Genomic DNA, 19,081 nt, shown 5'->3' on the forward strand with positions numbered 1-19,081 from the left:
TCACTGTGTCAATATCTTTAATATTTGGCGTCATATTATCAAATATAATATACCAAAAGAAGCATAAAAATGAATCTAATCAAAATTGAAAATTTCATTTAATAATGTTTACTTGAATTAATTTTATAGACGTTTAAAATATTAAACATAGAGGGTGTCGCCGCGTCACAACTAAACCTGACGTTTTAAATTGTAAATTGTTAGAATGAAAAAAGACAAACACATCAAAAAGCATCTAAAAACATCTAATCGCCCAATATTTTAAAAGACAAAATTTTATGACATTTTCTAGTCTTAAGTTGAAAATAAAATGGCGTCATTGCTTTTTGATCATAAATATAGTTGTTTTAATCTGCTGGATTGAACAAAAGAAATGTCGAAACGGAGAAAAACCGCAAACGATCTGTAATACGTTTTTGCTTCAAAATGGGGAAATCGCCCGCAGAAGGATAAAACGTACGCTGAACTAGGCCCTTAGGTCCCCTGCTCAGTTTACGACTATCGGGCTTATTTATTCCGCTACGAAATGTAGTGCGTTGCATACGTAAAGTGAAAATAGAATAAATCGTAGTAGTTTTAATCCTTTACAGTGTAAAAAAAACAGAAGATTTATTTTTGTCAAAGGAGTAACCATCTGATGGGTATAAGAATAGAAAGAAGGGGGAGCTGAGCAACATTAACTGCAATATTTAATGTAAGATAAAATGATATGTAAAAGTTTAATATTTATTGATTATGCTGGGTGACCTGTGGTCTCCCCTATGATTTTATTGTTCTAGGTAAGGTCATAGTATCTATATAACACAGTGCCTAACCTCTGATCTCTTCACTAATAGGCTCAGAGTAAACGACGTCCAGTCTCAGCATTCACAGATCTCTAACAAGCAGGGGGAGGATAAAGAGCTTGCCCCCTGCCACCCCTACCTTTTCATTTCGCAAGGACTTTTCACCAATCCTATAACATAATGGAATAATTATTTGTTAATAAATCATTTACTAGTTATGTCTCCTTTGTCTTCCTTGAGGTTATATGCTTCAATAGGCGATCTAATTACTTTAACACAATTTAGTAAACCCCTGATTTTATTTATCTTACAAAGATGTACCCCCTGTATTGCGAAATTTGGGGCTGCATGGAGTTCTCCTCCCCTTTTCCAGGAATTAACACATCTAATTCGTAAACCAATCACAACTACATTTAAAAAAAAATAAAACTAAAAAAAAATGCACCAATCATTATTTACCTTTGCATGGATACGTATAATATTTGAAGACAGGCAAGTTGACTAGTCTTCCAAATTCCATTGACATATATACATTTAATAAATTCGTAGAAATTGTGCACTTTTTGCATGTCAAAAAATTACGGTCCCAACTTTTTTTGAGAGGATTTAAAAAATAATTCTACACATACCATGATTTGAAATTTTTGCCTACTTACAACTTTTACATCGTAATAATGTTCAACATAAGATAACCTTTGTCTCATTCATGTGAAGTATGAAATCCTTAAATGATGTACAATATAAGACTTCCGCTTGTTCACATAATCTTTATGCGGATACCATGGGTAACAAATTAAAAAAGTTAATAAAACCAGAGGTCACTTTATATTGCACATTAAAATGGAGACCAGATGTCATTTTGTATATCAGTAGAGAAACAGAGGTCACCTTATATTTTGCATTTGTAGGGGGACCAGAGGACACCTAATATTGTACATCACTAGGGGGACCAGAGGACACCTTATATTGTACATCAGTAGGGGGACCAGAGGTCACCTTTTGCTGTATATCAGTAGGGGGACCAGGGGTAACCTTATTTTACATCAGCCTGGGGACCAGAGGACACCTTATATTGTACATCAGTAGGGGGACCAGACGTCATATTATATTGTACATCAGTAGGGGGACCAGAGGTCATATTATATTGTACATCAGTAGGGGGACCAGAGGACACCTTATATTGCACTTTACATCAGTGGGGAGACGAGAGGAACCTTATACTAGTATTGTACATGTATCAGTAGGGGGACTATAGGTCATCTTATTTTGTATATCAGTAGGGGGACAAGAGGTCACCTTATATTGTACATCAGTTAGGGGACCAGAGGTCACATTATATTGTACATCAGTAGGGCGAACAGATGTCACCTTATACTGTACATGGGTCGGGGGATTAGAGGACACCTTTTATTGTACATCAGTAGGGGATATCAGTAGAAGGACCAGAGGTCACCTTCTATTGTAAATAAGTAGGAGGACCATACGTTATTTTATATTGAACATCAATAGGGGGACTAGAGGGCACCTGATAATGTACATCAATAGGGGGACTAGAGGGCACCTTATATTGTACATCAATAGCGGGACTAGAGGACACCTTATATTGCTTATCAGTTTGGGGACTAGGGGTCACCTTATATTGTACATTAGTAAGGGGACCAGAGGGACCCGAGGTCACCTTACATTGTACATCACATGGGGGCATCAGTAAGGGGACCAGAGGTCACATTATATTTTACATCAGTAGGGGACCAGATGTCACCTTATATTGTACATCAGTAGGGGGACCAGAGGTCACCTTATATTTTACATAAGTAGGGGGACCAGAGGTCACCTTATATTGTACATCAGTAGGGGGACCATGAGTCACCTTATATTGTACATTAGTAGGGGGACCAAAGGTCACCTTATATTGTACATCAGTAGGGGGACCAGACGTCATATTATATTGTACATCAGTAGGGGGACCAGAGGTCACCTTATATTGTACATCAGTCGGAGGACCAGAGGTCACCTTATTTTGTACATATGTAGGGGGACCAGAGGTCACCTTAAATTGTACATCAGTCGGGGGACCAGAGGACACCTTATATTGTACATCAGTCGGGGGACCAGAGGACACCTTATATTGCACTTAACATCAGTGGGGAGACGAGAGGAACCTTAACTAGTATTGTACAGCAGTGGGGGGACTAGAGGTCATCTTATTTTGTATATCAGTAGGGGACCAGAGGTCACCTTATATTGTACATCAGTAAGGGGACCAGAGGACACCTTATATTGCACATTAGTAAGGGAACAGAGGTCACCTTATACTGTACATCAGTAGGGGGACCAGAGGTCTCCTTATTTTGTATATCAGTAGGGGGACCAGAGGTTACCTTATATTGTACATCATTAGAGGGACTAGAGGACACCTTATATTGAGCCTCAGTAGGAGGACCAGGGGTCACCTTATACGGTATAAGACCAGACCTCAGATTATATTGTACATGACAAGGGGAAACAGATGTCACCTTTTACATCAATAGGGACTCAGAGGTCACCCTATGTTGTAGATCATTATGGTGACCTAAGGTAACTTTACATTTTACAACACAAAGGGGACCAGAAGTTACCTTGTATTGTACATAAATATGAGACCATTGGTCCCCTTTGTTGTACATTTTCAAGGAAACCAGACATAAAATAAAATCTACGTGAATGCAGAGATAAGACATCAACGATTCTAGAACCGTTATAACCAAGAGACATCTAAAAAGAAAAATGAGGGCGGATCAGAGGTTACAGATAAAATGCATATTAACGGGATATTACATGTTCTCTTATAAGAACACGACTAGAGGCCTATGGGTATTAAATGTCATCTGAACATCATGTAAAATCATTAAAACAATTGAATTTGGTTCGCGCTTTAAAACCAGAGGCCATGACATGTGCAATTTTGAAAAAAGCACCATTGCTCATCATAACTATATACTTAGCATGCTTAGTTTGGCTACTTAATTTCTATATAGAGCGTAGGTAAACAAAAAGTGCATTTCACACAATCAGTAATAACCAGCAATAATGAGTAGTGCTCATTGATCACAAAAACCATCATCCTGCGGTCATGCATTTCACAATTTTGGAAAAGGCACACTTGTTGAATTACAGTATTTAATTAAAGGTCCCACCCCTCAATGGTACCCATGAACAAGGGGCCTTGAAATTTATAATATTGGAAGAGGTTCCCTTACATGTACTTATCATAACTATATGTAGTGAGTTTTATAAATATTCAGGTGCAGAGAAGAAGAATTTTTTGAGAAATATTGATTTTTTTCTTCTGTGTCTTCTGGTCTCCCTGTTGACTTACAATATAAGATGACCTCTGGTCTTCTTATTGATGTAAAATATAAAGTGTCTTCCGCTTTCTTCATTGTCATTCAAAATAGTGTGATCATTAGTTTTAATGGTGTACAATGTAAGGTGACCTCTTGTCCCCCTACTGTTGTACAAAATACGTGGCATGAATGTCTTGAACACTGTGACATACAATACAGATATCATATGGCATTAAGCTTGACTTTCTCTCATTATTGAATCTTTAATGAATTTATAACAGTTTATGTGACCACTTTTTATTACATAGTTTCATTGTGAGAAGCCGGTATTTGAAACACTGCATTAAAAATGAATGGTAAAGAATCAGTAAACTATAATGTGAAATTAAACCGTTCATTATAGCTGCTAAAAAACTTGTTAAGAATCCCAAAGAAATACTCACTGAATTATGTAACATTTACAGAAATCAATGTCTGTTTTATAGTTTAAAGACATTTGAGCATGTGGATTTCAATGATAAAAATTATATAATGGCATCGAAAATGGATACCTTCCTTGCAAAAAAAATTAAACAACTAATGTACTGTTTGCCAAATTTTAACAAATAATCACTTATGGTGTATGATTGACTATACCACTCAAAGCAAATTTGATAGACATCATTTCGGGAGTAGTTCACACTGTTTTAAAGAAAAGTTTGACAGTAAAAAAAAGCTTTGTACTCAAAAATCACCCTATGTTTTAAAACAAAATGAGTGAAAACGACTGCTTGTAAGAATAACTAAACAATCATTAAAAATATCACTAACTGTAGTTAACTGTAGTTATCCACTTTTGTTTGAATTTTAAACAGATAATGAAACTTCAATCTATTGCTTAAAACCCTCTTAACAAAATTTACAATAAGTTGTACTTGACAAAAACAGCAAAGGTCTGAGAAGAGCAGAGAATTGCAAGAGCATAAATACAAATTTATCTGCAATTTTCTTAAATATTAGTGGTCTTGTTGTGTATATTCGTACTCGAAGAGGCAGTTTAATCGCTGGAGGAATCTAAAAAGGTTTATGAGAATCAAAAATCCACATATTAGATTTTTTATATGACAGCGTCCAAACCCGCACGCCATGAAGAGTAAAAAAGTCTTGGGGATAAACAGAAAGTTAATGTTCTTTCACATTAATAATATTCGCTAGATCTTTCGCCTTTTGACTTGTTTCATTTTCCAAAATTGAAAAAACGCCTTTCAGAAATAAATAGGAAGTCCAGGAAGTCATAGGAATTGCTATAATACAGATACAAAAGGACATTCAAAAACGAGTTCTAAAAACAATCAAAAATTGGACATAAAAAATTTACGGACATGTGTTTTAATTAAAAGATAATATTAGGTTAAATCATCATGACTAACTTATTCTGTTCTCTCAAAACACCGAGGACATTATTTATTGAACAGTCCTCGTATAAGGTGACTTCTTGTCTCCTTATTGATGTTTATTATAAGGTGTCCTCTGGTCCCCTTACTGACGTACAATATAAGGTGACATCTGGTCCCCCTACTGATGTACAATACATGTGTAAAGTAACCTCTGGTCTCCTTATTGATGTTCAATATAGGGTGCCCTCTGGTCCCCCTGCTGATGTACAATAAATGATAACCTCTGGTCCCCCTACTGATGTACAATATAAGATAACCTCTGGTCCCCCTACTGATGTAAAATATAAGATAACCCCTGGTCCCCCTACTGATGTACAATATAAGATAACCTCTGGTCCCCCTACTGATGTACAGCATTAGGTGATATCTTGTCCGCCTACCGCTGTACAATATAAGGTGACCTCTAGTCTCCTTATTGATGTTCAATATAAGACTCTTTTCTCCCTATTGATGTAAAATACAAGGTGACCACTAGCCCCCCTACTGATGTACAATGTAAGGTGACCCCTGGTCCCCCTACTGATGTACAATATAAGGTGACGTCTAGTATCCCTACTGATGTACAATATAAGGTGACCCCTGGTCGCCCTACTGATATACAATATAATGTGACCTCTGGTCCCTCTACTGATGTGCAATATAACGTGACCTCTGGTCCCCCTACTGATGTACAATACATGTATAACGTGACTTCTGGTCTCCTTATTGATGTTCAATATTAGGTGTCCTCTTGTTTTCCTAATGAAGAACAATATGAGGTGACATCTAGTCCCCCTACTGATGTACATTGCATGTATAAGGTGACCTCTGGTCTCCTTATTGATGTTCAATATAAAGTGTTTTCTCGTCTCCCTAATGATAACCAATAAAAGGTAACCTCTGGTCCTCCTACTGAGGTACAATACCTGTATAAGATGACTTCTGGTCTTATTATAGATGTTTCAATATTAAGTGTCTTCTTGTCCCCTTACTGATGTACAATATAAGGTGTACTCAGGTCCTCCAAATGATGTACGATATAAAGTGACCTCTAGTCCCCCTTATGATGTACAATACATGAATAAGGTGAACTCTGGACTCCTTATTGATATTCAATATAAGGTTATCTCTGTTCTCCCTATTGATGTAAAATCCAAGGTGACCTTAAGTACGCCTACTGATGTACAATATAAGGTGACCCCTGGTCCCCCTACTAATGTAAAATATAAGGTGACCCCTGGTTCCCCTACTTATGTACAATATACTCCCAGTACTTGACCTCTGGTCCCTCTAATGAAGAACAATATGAGGTGACAGCTAGCCCCCCTACTGATGTACAATGCATGTATAAGGGGACCTCTGGTCTCCTTATTGATGTTCAATATAAGGTGTTTTCTTGTCATTCTACTGATGTACAATATAAGGTGACCTCTGGGCCCCTAATGAGGTACAATACCTGTATAAGGTGACTTCTTGTCCCCTTGCTGATGAACAATATATGGTGACCTCTGGTCCCCCTACTGAGGTACAATACCTGTATAAGTTGACTTCTGGTCCTATTACTGATGTTCAATATTAGGTGTCTTCTTGTCCCCTTACTGATGTACAATATAAGGTGTCCTCTGGTCCTCCAAATGATGTACAATATAAAGTGACCTCTGGTCCCCTTATTGTTGTACAATACAAAGTGACCTCTAGTCCCCCTACTGATGTACAATACAGGTATAAGGTGAACTCTGGACTCCTTATTGATATTCAATATACCTGTATAAGGTGACTTCTTGTCCCCTTGCTGATGCATAATATATGGTGACCTCTGGTCCCCCTACTGAGGTACAATACCTGTATATGATGACTTCTTGTCCCCTTGCTGATGTACAATATATGGTGACCTCTGGTCCCTCAACTGATGTACAATATAAAATGACCTCATGTCCCCCTAATGATGTATAATTCATCTATAAGGTGAACTCTGGTCCCCCTACTAATGTACAATATAAAGTGTCCTCTGATCCCCCTACTGATGTACAATATAAGGTGACCTCTAGTCCCCCTACTGATGTTAAGTGCAAAATAAAGTGACCTCTGGTCCCCCTCCTGGTGTACGATATAAGGTATCTCTGGTCCCATTACTGATGTGGAGTATAAGGTGACCTCTGGTCTTCCTGCTGATGTACAGTATAAGATGACCCCTGGTCCCCCTACTGATGTACAATATAAGGTGACCTCTGGTCCCCTTCTTGTTGTACAATACAAAGTGACCTCTAGTCCCCCTACTGATGTACAATACAGGTATAAGGTGAACTCTGGACTCCTTATTGATATTCAATATACCTGTATAAGGTGACTTCTTGTCCCCTTGCTGATGCATAATATATGGTGACCTCTGGTCCCCCTACTGAGGTACAATACCTGTATATGATGACTTCTTGTCCCCTTGCTGATGTACAATATATGGTGACCTCTGGTCCCTCTACTGATGTACAATATAAAATGACCTCAAGTCCCCCTAATGATGTATAATTCATCGATAAGGTGAACTCTGGTCCCCCTTCTAATGTACAATATAAAGTGTCCTCTGATCCCCCCTACTGATGTACAATATAAGGTGACCTCTAGTCCCCCTACTGATGTTAAGTGCAAAATAAAGTGACCTCTGGTCCCCCTCCTGGTGTACGATATAAGGTATCTCTGGTCCCATTACTGATGTGGAGTATAAGGTGACCTCTGGTCTTCCTGCTGATGTACAGTATAAGATGACCCCTGGTCCCCCTACTGATGTACAATATAAGGTGACCTCTGGTCCCCCTACTAATGTGCAATATAAGGTGTCTTCTCTTCCCCTACTGATGTACAATATAAGGTGACCTCTAATCCCCCTACTGATGTACAATATAAGGTGTCCTCTGGTCCCCCTACTAATGTACAATATAAGGTGTCCTCTCTTCCCCTACTGATGTACAATCTAAGGTGACCTCTGGTCCCCTACTAATGTACAATATAAGATGTCCTCTCTTCCCCCTACTTTTGTACGGTTTAAGGTGACCTCTGGACCTCTTACTGATGTACAGTATAAGGTGACGTCTGGCCCCCTATTAAATTAAAATGAAAGGTGACTCATGATCGCTCTAATGATATGCAATATAACGATAGGGTAAGGTAAGTTACAGTATAATATAAGGTTACCTCTGGTCCCTCTAATTACTTTCATGTTTCTGCTAATATATATATGAGAACGTAGATCTGTGTAAATTAAATTATAAATATGATTATTTTGGAGTAAGACAAAAACAACTGTCTATCATATAAAATTCAATTAATATATAAGGTGACCTGAGGTCTCCGTATTGGTATCGTTGAAATTACTTTTGTGCCTTTAATGCCTGAAGAGTTCCTAAAATGTTTTATTACTACGCAAAATGACGAACTATTTGCGGGGGACCTCAGGGCCTAGTTCAGCGTACGTTTTATCCTTCTGCAAATCGCCCGTAGAAACGGTGACGATGATAATCAGACACACAGGGGATAGAATGTAAATAAGAGACTTGTTTATAGATGGTTTCAGCGATTTTTAGCGGGTCATGGGTCACTGAATAATCAGCAGAGGACAGAAAGACCGAGAAAGGGAGAGCGAGTGGAATTGTTCTTGAGAGACGATTAGACGGTTAGAGTGATATGAGAAACTTTAAGTTTTTCTTATGGTACTGTTCAAAGAATTTTGACAGATAACTAAATTATGTCTAGTCTGAGTTTACAATGAGTACCAATAATTCTTTTAAAAAGAGAAATATATGTGAATGTGTTCGTGAATCTTAAATATTTTTAATGAAACGAAGGGAAGCGTTTAAGTGTATGACGTCGCGTATCCATCATAATAATGACGTTATTTTGGTGCGGCGACTACCATAATTGTACTTTATATATAATTCGATATTTTGAAAAGTATTCATCATTTTAATTTGAATTTTTCAGGACTGATTTGTAATATATTTAGCTACGATCCTGTTTAATTTCGTTAATGTACGTCGACTAATAGCATTTTTATCGAAGTTGTGACTTTACTTTTGGATCAACCCTCGTATGTGTCGGACCAAAAAGTAAAATAGGAGGTGCACAATGGCAATATGTAATAAAGATTCTGTGAAAGTTTCATCAAATTTCATTCAGTGGTATGAGAGGAGTTGCGGATAAGAGATGGGTACCCCAAAGCGTAACAGACGGACAGACGTACAGACGGACGGAATTAACGATTACTATATACCCTCCCGCTTTTCAAGCGGGGGGGGGGGGGGTATAAAAAGGGTATATAGTATGGGGTCCCCTATCTTACATTCCAAAACGTTGCCCCCCTTTTTTTTCTAGACGTAACTTTTTACTGTTGAAAATATTCATGGAAAGGCCGGTTGCCCCAAACACACTTTTACTTTTTGCTAGTCAATGTCTCTTTTTTTTTTTAGGTTTTGTTAGGTAGACTGAATTTTTTTCGCTGGTTGCACCCCCCCCCCCCTTCATAAACGATGCTACATGTATGTCACTGCGATATGTGATTACAATATATACCGATAATATTGATGACGTAGAAAAACGTGCGGGCCATCTAGCGTTAATTCATGTAATGTCTCTAGTATTAATTCAGGTAATGACTACCAAATGATGTCCATAGCAACAGAGCTGAACAGACATTTTGTACAAACTATTGAAGACATTCCAATGGATAGTTATGATAATTCAAAGAAATAATCTTTATCGATGAAATCTGCAAAAAGTTGAGCATTTAACTGATATTGCATTATTCAAAACACAGGCTGATCATCCAAGAATTACATATAAAATTGAAAATCATTTTCATTGTTTTTCATTTTAAAAACGTTAAATTTTCGGTTTTTACACAAGTAAAGGTTAAAAAAAAACACTTCAGTTTTGGTGGAAAAACCTTCCAATTTCTTCTATATTGATATTTTTTCATGTTTATTTGCTAAATACACTCATGCATCATTAATTAATAAGGAAGTGATATAATGGTATCTCAAACTTTATTTAAATGTCTTTTCCATCATTCATCAGGTAGCTTGTACATGTAGCATAGTGGTTAGTGTGTTGGACTCAAAGCAATATCATACTCGGAATTCTTATCGCTAATGTTAGAATCCCACGCATATCCCATTATTTTTTTTAAATAAAAGAATTTTTCCGAAATTTTTTTTTTCTAAGATAAATTTAAACTTTTGTTTATTCTTTAATAATTAAGAACTTTAAATACATGTAGTTTTAATTCAAAAAATGAATATGATTTTTTTTAAAATCTGAATATATAGACATTCTGCATGCCTTGTTCACCCATTTTCAATTTGATTTTATTGTATGTGGGTTTTTGTTGTTGTTGTTAAACATCCCTCTCGAGAATTTTCGACAATTTTTCTCATATCGAGACACCACTACTTGTTGGGGCTGCAATTTAATACCTATGAAAAAGCACTCAGGACGTTTGCGCATTGAGGAAGCTTTTTATTTACTGCGGCACAAGACCTCGGTTTATTCGGTCTCATCCGAAGGACCACTTCCCACACCCCGCAGTGGATTCGGACCCGCGACGTAAGGATCAGTTCATTACTCCGGGATCTAGAACAGCCAGACGCTTTAACAATGCGCCACGCGGGCAACAAGAAGCGGACGAAGGCAAATTTTCAGTAGAAAAATATCAAGACTGAACTGTCTTGCTTTCATTTGCAGAATGCACTACCAAAAAAAAAAACTAACTAACAATTAAATGCTCTTAGTTTTATTCAGTTTACAAATATAAAATTCTATAACTTATAAAACACCGGTAAAAAAAACGGAGGAGTCAAACTCCAGACTTAGTCTCTTTTACAGAAGGGAGGAGCAGCGTTTGTTTGCAGGTAAAATTTTCCGTGAACATTCTTATCGGCATAGAAACCCATTCTATTGCAGCCATTAGCACATGACTTGCACTTGCCACTGTAGAAGTCCAAATAACTTGTACATAAGTAGGCTTTAAATTCACACGAGGAATTAATGGACTCTGTAAAGAAGTCGATAGCCCGCATGTGACTGCATGCTATGCTTGATGAAATCTCTGTGAAAAGAAGAATATATAAATTAGCATTTATAAAAGAATATTTTTTTTCTGAGATCTGATGTACATGTATATATGATATGATGGTCATTTCGAGAATGTGGACACTAAACATTTAAGTGCTACATTAGAAACAGTAAAACAAGAGGCCAATGGGCCACATCGCTCACCTTAATTGCTCTGATCATGCTTGTAGTACCTATTATTACCCCACCTTACCCCACGTGTAAATGACCGTCAAATTTGGACAATTTAAAATCTACATTACCCCATGATTCTTTCACATAAGTTTCAGCTTTTCTGGCCCAGTGGCTCCTGGGGAAGAAATTTTTAAAAGTTTTTTCCTATACATTTCCATGTAAAACTTGGATTCCAAAATTTGGCCCCGCCCTACCCCCGGGGATCATGAATTGAACAATTTTAAATCTACGCTACCAAAGGATGCTTTCACATAAGTTTTAGTTTTTCTGGCCCAGTGGTTTTTGAGAAGAAGATTTTAAAAGAATTTTCCTATATATTTCTATGTAAAACTTTGATTCCCTATTGTGGCCCCGCCCAACCCCCGGGGTCATGATTTGTACAATTTAAAATCTACACTACCCCAAAACCCAGAATGCTTCCACATAAATTTCAGCTTTTCTGGCCCAGTGGTTCTTGAGATGATTTTTTTTTTAATTATTTATATTTCTATGTAAAACTTTGATTCTCTATTGTGGCCCCGCCCAACCCCCAGGGGTCATGATTTGAACAATTTAGATTCTTTACTACCCCAGGATGTTTCCACATACAAGTTTCAGCTTTTCTGGCCCAGTGGTTCGTCAGAAGAAGATTTTAAAAAGTTTTTTCCTATATATTTCTATGTAAAACTTTGATTCCCTATTGTGGCCCCGCCCAACCCCTGTGGGTCATGATTTGAACAATGTAGAATGTACACTACTCCAGGATGCTTCCACAAAAGTGTCCGCTTTACTGGAGTGGTTCTTGAGAAGAAGATTTTTTAAAGACCCCACCTTATTTTTGCTTTTCTTGATTATCTCCCCTTACGACAAAACTTGGCCCTTCATTTTAACAATTTAAAATTGGCCCAGCGGTTCTTGAGAAGAAGTCGAAACTGTGAAAAGTTTACAGACGGACGGACGATGGACAAAATGTGATCAGAAAAGCTCACTTGAGCCTTCGGCTCAGGTAAGCCTAAATGCCATAAAGCAAAGAGTACTAAACTAAAGAAACAGCAAGAAATATGGTACGTACTTCCCATTTTTCCTTGGAAGAAATTCAGAATGTTGCTCCATAAACTGCGCTTACATCCGGGTTGTCTAGTGCCCCCGTTTGGATAGAAGTCAACATGTCCATTCGGTATCCTTATTCCAAAAGCTATGGCAAGCAAAAATATGAGTTTAGCCAACTACTTCAAATTGTTTTAGCCAACTACTTCAAATTGTTTTTTTGTCCCGTGGGGATCCGGGTTAGAATAGGTCCTCAGTACCCCCTTGCTTGTCGTAAAAGGCGACTTAATGGGGCGGTCCTTCGGATGAGACCGTATAAACCGAGGCCCCGTGTAACAGCAGGTGTGCCACGATAAAGATCCCTTCCTGCTCAAAGGCCGTAAGTGCCGAGCATAGGCCTAAATTTGCAGCCCTTCACCGGCAATGGTGACGTCTCCATATCAGTGAAATATTCTGGAGACCAGTGGAGAGGGGCGTTAAACAGTATGCAATCAATCAATCAAATTGTTTTCCTCTGAATGAATTGTTACTGTGTAATTTTTACTTACCCATTTCTGCCAAAGAGGCTCCGTCGGTATGAATGACGTCAATAAAATTTGCGTCAGAAGTCTCTAACCTCACTTTGGTGTCATACCTTTCAAAATATAAGCCAGCTGGGTCTAATCCTGAAATTCAGAATCAAAACCTCTGTATCAATATCCTTTAATAATGGAGAGAGGGAGCGAGAGAATGAATATGGTAGTTATTATATACCCGTGATTCTGCCAATTCCTCGCACCCAGTCCCCGGCGTACCCCATGATATGGGCACCGAGACTGTGTCCGATAAGATGGACCTGTGTCAGAGGTAAGCTGAAGCTGTCTCGTAGAACCTTTATCATGTTTCCAATGGTGGCGCCCACCACGCGGGTATTGGCGGCGGACTGACGGTAAATTCTTCCTTGGGTGCCCTTTGACCAGTCAACAGCTATCACATTCATGTCTCCCTGAAAGAGAATATAATTTTAAAAGTACTACTCGATTTGATATATACTTAAAGTACCAGTTAAAACATTCTTGGATTCTCTTCAAAATTTGCAGAAAGTTCAATGATTATGCAAATTTCTCTCACAGTTTAAAAATAAATGTTCAACAAACGTTTTGTTATGCCCCCGGAATAGAAATTTCTGAATACATGTATGTACATGTAGTATAGGTTTTTGTCAAGTCCCTCCGCTTGTCTGTCCGCATAGACTTTACCTTTCCCATATCTTTTGAATGGATGGGGCTATGGCTTTCAAATTTTACAGGCGTTTTTTCTTGTGACAAGACCTTTCTTTTGGTACCATCAAATTTGACCTCTTGTCCTTGACCTTAGATTTGGTCTACTTTTACAAAACACATACCAAACTTTAACCTTGACCATAACTTTTTAAAAGTTGTCCAGAGCTAGGGCTTTCATTCCTCATACGTGTGTTCATTGTGACAAGATAAATATTTTTGACCTTGACCCTCAAGTTTGACCCATTTTGTAAAAACAACTTGAATCTAGGTCATAACTTTTGAACAGTTAGAACTAGGACTTTCAGATTTCACAGGTGTACTAGAATTCCTTGCGAAAAGACCTTCTTGATACCAACAGTTTTGACCTTGGAGTTTGACTTGCATTTGAGCCTTCACGGTACGCCATAAACTGCCATACGGGAGCATAAATGTTTCACCAACACTCTTGTTTTCTTATTGTAGTTGGAGTCATACTTTGCTTGTCCCTGTTTTTGCGAAAGCAAGGGGAAATTAAGCCTGTCAAAAAACTTCAACTTTGAGTACAGGGGTACTTCCAGTTTAGCATTATTGTTCAATAATAACTAGCATTTGTATGAATTTTTCAGAGAAATACCAACATTTTGGAGAAGGGCGTCTTTCATCTCTAGTGGCCATCCAGATTTAGCTGTATCTTGGAATCCGTGGGTAATAAAAACAGTCGGCAGACTGGAATCAAAGTGTGAACTGGAGACGGTGTTTGTATCATAAGGATTCAGGATCTGGGCGGTATCTCTGTTTTGTCTGGTGTACAGGTTGAAGGTGGTATCAATAGTACTTGGAGACTGGGGCAAGGTTCTCTTTGCATTATTGAACGGCTCTGCGTTGCTGAAACATCCTATGTTTGGGTAACACACTTGCTTTGGCTTTGGTTTGAAAATCCACCACCCTAAGAAATACCAGGGTATTTTTTATCATATACCAATATAAAGAATGTCCAAATGCAGCGATCTCGAAGTTTTAACTTGTTTAATTCTGATTCGAGACATTTTGCACTGAACATTAGAGTTTTGGATTTAATTCTTCAAATACCAGTTAATATTTTACCTTGGGTGGATGAAAACAGAAGCAGAAGTGTTAAGCTTTTCAACATCATGGACGAATATGGAACGAGTTTATCAATTAACAGCTGAAAAAGAAATAAGAGATGCAGCTTCTAACATCACATAGCATATTACAAGAAGATGCCAAGAATGTATACCTTAATATGTATTTTAGATACCATAATAGACTCAGACAGGTAAAACCAGGGGGACCATAGGTTTCCTCCTCGTCCGTTGGTCCGTCTGTTCGTCAGACTGTCCCATTCTTTTCTTTTTTCTCTAAATTGCAGCAGGTATAGAACTGATTTTTGGTAGGGGGTTGTATCATGATGCCTTACAGATCAAACCGAATATCGTTTCGCTTCAATTATTCTTTTTAGGGGATTACGGTCTAATTTTCAAGGGTTTTTCGTTGATGTTAGAGAAAACCAGAAGACTCTGTCGAGACTGTAGCTCTACTGGCTTGCAGTATATCAAAAGAAGAGGAAAGTAGCAGTTGGACTTGAAACTTAACAACAGCAATAAATAGAATAATAATCCTTGGTTTAGTCTGCTCCCGAATCCGGCTTAATCTGTAGGACTAACGGAATTTCACAGATATTTCTAATTTTAGGTAACCATGGCAACACGTTTATCGCAATCAAAAACCAAAATATAAAATCATAAATCTGAAAGTTGCCTACTTGTGTGCCAATTTAAACTGTAATCCAACAAAAACTGGAGGAGTAGTGTTTTGAATTTTATTTTGATTTTGAGTTTTGTATTCCAAAGAAATTTTTGTTCAATGAAGTCCAAAACTGATTAACAGAAATATTTATTAACCAATAAAAGTGAATAGGATTGGGCAGCAGGAAAGCCTATTTTATCCCTCTCCCTAAACAGAAATATGTATCCAAGTGTAGTCTAGTTGTGCCAAGTTATATTGAAATCAAACTAAAATTGTAGGAAGGGGTATTGTTTTAAAGTATTTCACAGAAATTTCTATTTTTCATAATTACGGCAACGTCGGTTTTTGAAAATTATGTATCTAAGTGTAGTCTACTTACACGCAAGTCATTTTGAAATCAGAACAAAATTCTTAGGAGTAGCGATTTAAAGTAACTCCTAAATTTCTATTTTTAGTAACCACGACAACACTGTTCACCAAAAATCAAAAACCGATATACATATGTATAGAATTATGTATTTTAGTGTAATCTTCTTATGTGTCATGCTATATTTGAATCTTTAATCGTTCGTTCTCGTATATGTTGATGATACTGTTCTTTTGTTGGACACATCGGAAGATCTGCAATATTAAAGAATTATTCCCAAAAGCAATAAGACTAGGTGTATGTATGTTATTACGGTATAAGGAAGAAATCACAGTTTCACTGTAGAATGTCAGTAGATGGTTTGATAAAATGGCTTATAATTTTAACGATTCATTCAACTTAATAATTCATTAGATTTTTTAGACCGTTAATTCACCCGGATCCAATATTTTAATGATTGAATATATATTACTGTATGTGGTAGTTAAAAATTGCATTAAATTTTTTTAAAACAAATTTTACATCAAATTTCATCTACATTAAATTTTATGGTATACGGTGAATTAGATCGATATCCTATTTCAATTAATAGAAAGGTAAGCATGATGAGTGTTTCATGTAAAGTAACTTTTTCACATGGTGATATCTTACTGCCACCATGATTCGTAAGTTTTCAGAAACAACAATTTTACATGTTGTAATTATATAAAATCTATACTGAATGACTGTCGTCTTTCTTATATCTGGCAATCTTGCCGTGCATAGATCTTGGGTGAAGACAGTAGTATATAAGACCACATTCCTGTTTTAGGGTCTGGGAGCCGTAAACAGCCCAGGAAGGAGACCAGGGCAAATCTGATCAAATTAAGATAAAACTTAACAGATCAATAAGGCGACTTTCCCTTTAGCATTGAGTTGATAATTAGGAAGGGAGCAATAAATTTGAAAAGTGTTTTCATAACATATTACATATGCGGAATATTAAGCTTGATTTTCCTGGGTATTTTTACCTGTGTATTTTTACCTGTGTATATTGTAAATGAGAAGAATTCGAGGAATATGCAGCCCGTTTTCATTTAAAATTTCAAGATCTTTAAAGAGAAAAAAGTATTACATACTATATATCTTAACCCTGTCGATTTCTCATGTTATTATAAATAAATCAAAGATACATTTTTTGAGTGATAGACTGATTTATTTCAAGTGATACCTGCGACATATATATATTTCAGATGAGTTAAAAATACGCATTCATACATGTACTTATATCAAATAGTGATTATAAATGGTTTCTTTGTTTTACTATTGTTCCCAAAAAGATTTTCCCTATTTATTTTTATGTAAAACTCTGATCGCCCATTGTGGTCCAACTACACCAAGGGGATTTGACACTCGCGGTATGAATATAAGATGATGCTTTCATGTGTTTCATATTTTCTGACTCAGTGGTTCTCGAGATTTTTTCAAAATGACATTAATTTTTCACTATTTTTTCACAGTAATTTATATTTAGTTGATCGCGAGGTGCATTTTTTTAAATAACAGGCAACGCCTACTTCTTCGGGGATTTTTTTTATGGAGGCGTCACTACTGGTCGAGAAAGTGACGTTAACAGACAAACAAATTGATAATTGGCCGATAGTCAGCTAGATGGACAGATGTTCACCGTAAAACAGGTTGAGACCAATCGCCCAAATGGGATATACTAGTAATAGCTCGTTTGGGATATAATATCTCAAATGGGATATAAATTTACAAATGAATGCAAAAAATGAAAATTTTAATCTTGAAAATATCATAAATCTTCATCAAGATACTTATGAAGGAATACATTTTGGTTAATAAGTTTTTTTTTCTCTATGACCACTGTTTAAGAGATTGATCCTTCGGAAGTTCGTAAACTTCAATCTATCTATCAATCTAACAACACATATAGGGTTGGAGAAAAAACTTGCTTGCCAAAATGTGACCAAAATGCTCTAGGTGAAGGTGAGACAACAATCACCACTGGTTTGTTGGCTTGACCAAAAAAAAACCATCAGTAAAAAAACATTGTCTACTTCCCACAATTGGATTCGAACCCTAGAGGTATGAAGCAACTTCATACTTGGGAGTAAGAAGACTCTAACCACGCGCGTGACAGGATTCGGCGATATCACACATATCAATCGAACACCTCCGTAACAGAGGTTTTATATCACATTCTGTTGATCGAGAATTTATTAAGTATACAAAATAAGAGATTTGTATTTTATATATATAAGCAGTTGTTGTTTTTGGCCACACAGGTTGTATTCCGCCATTATTTGGTGATTATCAAATTTATACGTTATGTTCTTAATACCTCTTAATTCAAGAGTTAACTTAGTAAGATAAATGCTAACAGGAATTGAAGCATATAAAATCTTGGACACAAAAGAAAGTTTCAAGACTTACTTGCCTTTCTCCTTCTTACAGTGTTGTTTTATCCGAATCCCAATGAACGAGTGTCATGCTTTCTTGGTCTTTAAAGAGATACGTAGTACCACGTGTCTCATGTTTTCCCAGGCCTTAAACTTGTACGGTGGGTAAATCATAATGTTTTGATACGCTCTGTTGAAGCTGAACGTTAATACAATGAAGCGCACTAGGTGGGGAAATTTTTCTTTTGAATGCAACGTTTGAGTGTTCCATTGGTACATGACACGCCAAGTTCTTTAAAAAAGAGAAAAAAAAAAGAATTGTCCTAATGCTTAAGGACATCCCACTCTTCGCGACTAGCAAGTAAAAGTTAATTACACCGAAATCAAGCTTCATACACACTTCTTGCAAACAGTCATTGCAACTAATTTGTACAGAGCTACTAATTTATCATTTTCAT

General features: G+C 36.9%; 1 protein-coding gene across 1 annotated transcript; it reads right to left on the reverse strand.

The window, feature by feature from the left end:
• Positions 1-11,289: 11,289 nt before the first annotated feature.
• Positions 11,290-15,147, reverse strand: LOC134272535 (inactive pancreatic lipase-related protein 1-like). The gene is made up of 6 exons (XM_062754754.1): positions 15,141-15,147; positions 14,726-15,033; positions 13,600-13,831; positions 13,395-13,511; positions 12,872-12,994; positions 11,290-11,620 (listed from the first exon to the last, which is right to left on the reverse strand). Exons 1-6 carry the CDS (start codon positions 15,145-15,147, stop codon positions 11,382-11,384), a joined length of 1,026 nt encoding a protein of 341 aa, XP_062610738.1. The 3' UTR covers positions 11,290-11,381.
• Positions 15,148-19,081: the final 3,934 nt, after the last annotated feature.

This window comes from Saccostrea cucullata, unplaced genomic scaffold (genome assembly GCF_032062105.1).
Source record: "Saccostrea cucullata isolate Sc308-1 unplaced genomic scaffold, CSIRO_AGI_Scuc_v1 ctg8167, whole genome shotgun sequence".
NCBI lineage: Eukaryota > Metazoa > Mollusca > Bivalvia > Ostreida > Ostreidae > Saccostrea > Saccostrea cuccullata.